General features: G+C 46.0%; 1 protein-coding gene across 1 annotated transcript; it reads left to right on the top strand.

Annotated features, from left to right (window-relative positions):
* Nucleotides 1-842: 842 nt before the first annotated feature.
* LOC114760366 (ethylene-responsive transcription factor ERF025-like) lies at nt 843-1,307 on the top strand. The gene has a single exon (XM_028949630.1). It carries the CDS (start codon nt 843-845, stop codon nt 1,149-1,151), a length of 309 nt encoding a protein of 102 aa, XP_028805463.1. The 3' UTR covers nt 1,152-1,307.
* The last annotated feature ends 246 nt before the right edge of the window (nt 1,308-1,553 follow it).

Here is a 1,553-nt window from a genome sequence, read left to right as displayed (position 1 = left end):
AATAAAACAAAAAATAATTGAGGGAAAGCACCGAGCGAAAACATTTTGTGGCTTTTGGAACAATATAATATAACCCCGTCGCATATTAACCATAATAAATTATCACCCAATTATATATATATATGTAGGGAAATTTTCAATGATTATGATGATATGCTAACGTCTTCCAAGCAGTGAATGATTTAAGAGGACGAACAACCAACGGGTAGCTTTCCAAGAGCCCACATAACCCCACCAAGCACAACTAATGGAACAACATAAATTTACTTCCCTAGCCTTATTTATAAGCATAGGAAACAAAAAAAAAAAACCTTAATCTCAATACCTCAGTAACTTTCTAATTTTAGCACTGTTATGCGTAAAACTCAGAAGCAGATATTTTTGACAAAGAGTAAATGAAAAAGGAAAGGGACAAAACAGTAGCTGGAGGAAGGCAGCTAGGAAGGATCACAGAGAACAGGAGCTTTTACTGAATCCAACATGTAATTAAAAACTTTTGAAGAAAGCGAAGTGCTCCCTAACGTCAATAAAGCATATGTGCACAGATAAATGTATCCAGAAGGGTCACAGCTATATTTGATCCATCGGCTTAAAATTTGCACCCAATGCGTGTTCCATATGGGGCCACCTTCCTTCCTCAGGAGAAAAAGCGGAAAAATCCGCGACTCTCCCACGCTTTATACTCTCTATCTCCATATCTCCCTCCCTGATCACTACTACTACTCTCTAATTCCCTATCATCAAACTTATTTATACATATACATACAAATATATATATATATTAGTTGTCCATTTCCAGATTTTCTTTGTGAACGTGTCCTTCTCTACTGTGTATATACACTATGGATAGCAACCCTCCTCCTGCGAGCTTGCCTCAACAAGAACAATCTTCTGCTTCTTCTCCTTCTGCTTTGCAAGTGCCTTCGTCTCACGAGTCGTCTTCGTCTCCGAGGACGCTGAGATCACCGGGTGGATCGTCGTCGGGTCAGCACACCAGCAGGAGGCACGCCACGTTCCGGGGAATCCGGAGCCGAAGTGGAAAATGGGTGTCCGAGATACGGGAGCCTCGTAAAACCACGCGCATTTGGCTGGGCACGTATCCGACTCCGGAGATGGCTGCCGCCGCGTATGATGTGCCGCACTTGCATTGAAAGGCCCTGACACCACCCTCAACTTCCCCAATTTGATTCTCTCCTACCCGATCCCGGCGTCATTGTCTGCGACGGATATTCGGGCGGCAGCGTCGGCAGCTGCAGAGGCCAGGCTGGTCAGGTCTGCGGAAACCGCCGGACAAAGCGCTGGAGGAGGAGGAGGAGGAGGAGGAGGCCAAGCCGAGGGCGGGGAACAGGCCCGGCGGAGAAGTGATGGAGAAAAACGAGGAATTTATCGATGAGGACGAGCTATTGAATATGCCTAGTTTGCTGGATGATATGGCGAGGGAATGCAGGTGAGTCCGCCGAGGATGAAGTCACCGTACGCTTCCGATGATTCGCCGAGGAATTCAGATCATGGAGATAGCCTCTGGAGTTTTTGAACCCATTTGGGGGCTTCAG

Source organism: Neltuma alba, unplaced genomic scaffold (assembly GCF_004799145.2).
Source record: "Neltuma alba isolate B1F8T4 unplaced genomic scaffold, ASM479914v2 tig00001634_pilon, whole genome shotgun sequence".
Taxonomy (NCBI): Eukaryota; Viridiplantae; Streptophyta; class Magnoliopsida; order Fabales; family Fabaceae; genus Neltuma; species Neltuma alba.
This window is presented reverse-complemented; position numbering and strand designations above follow the sequence as displayed.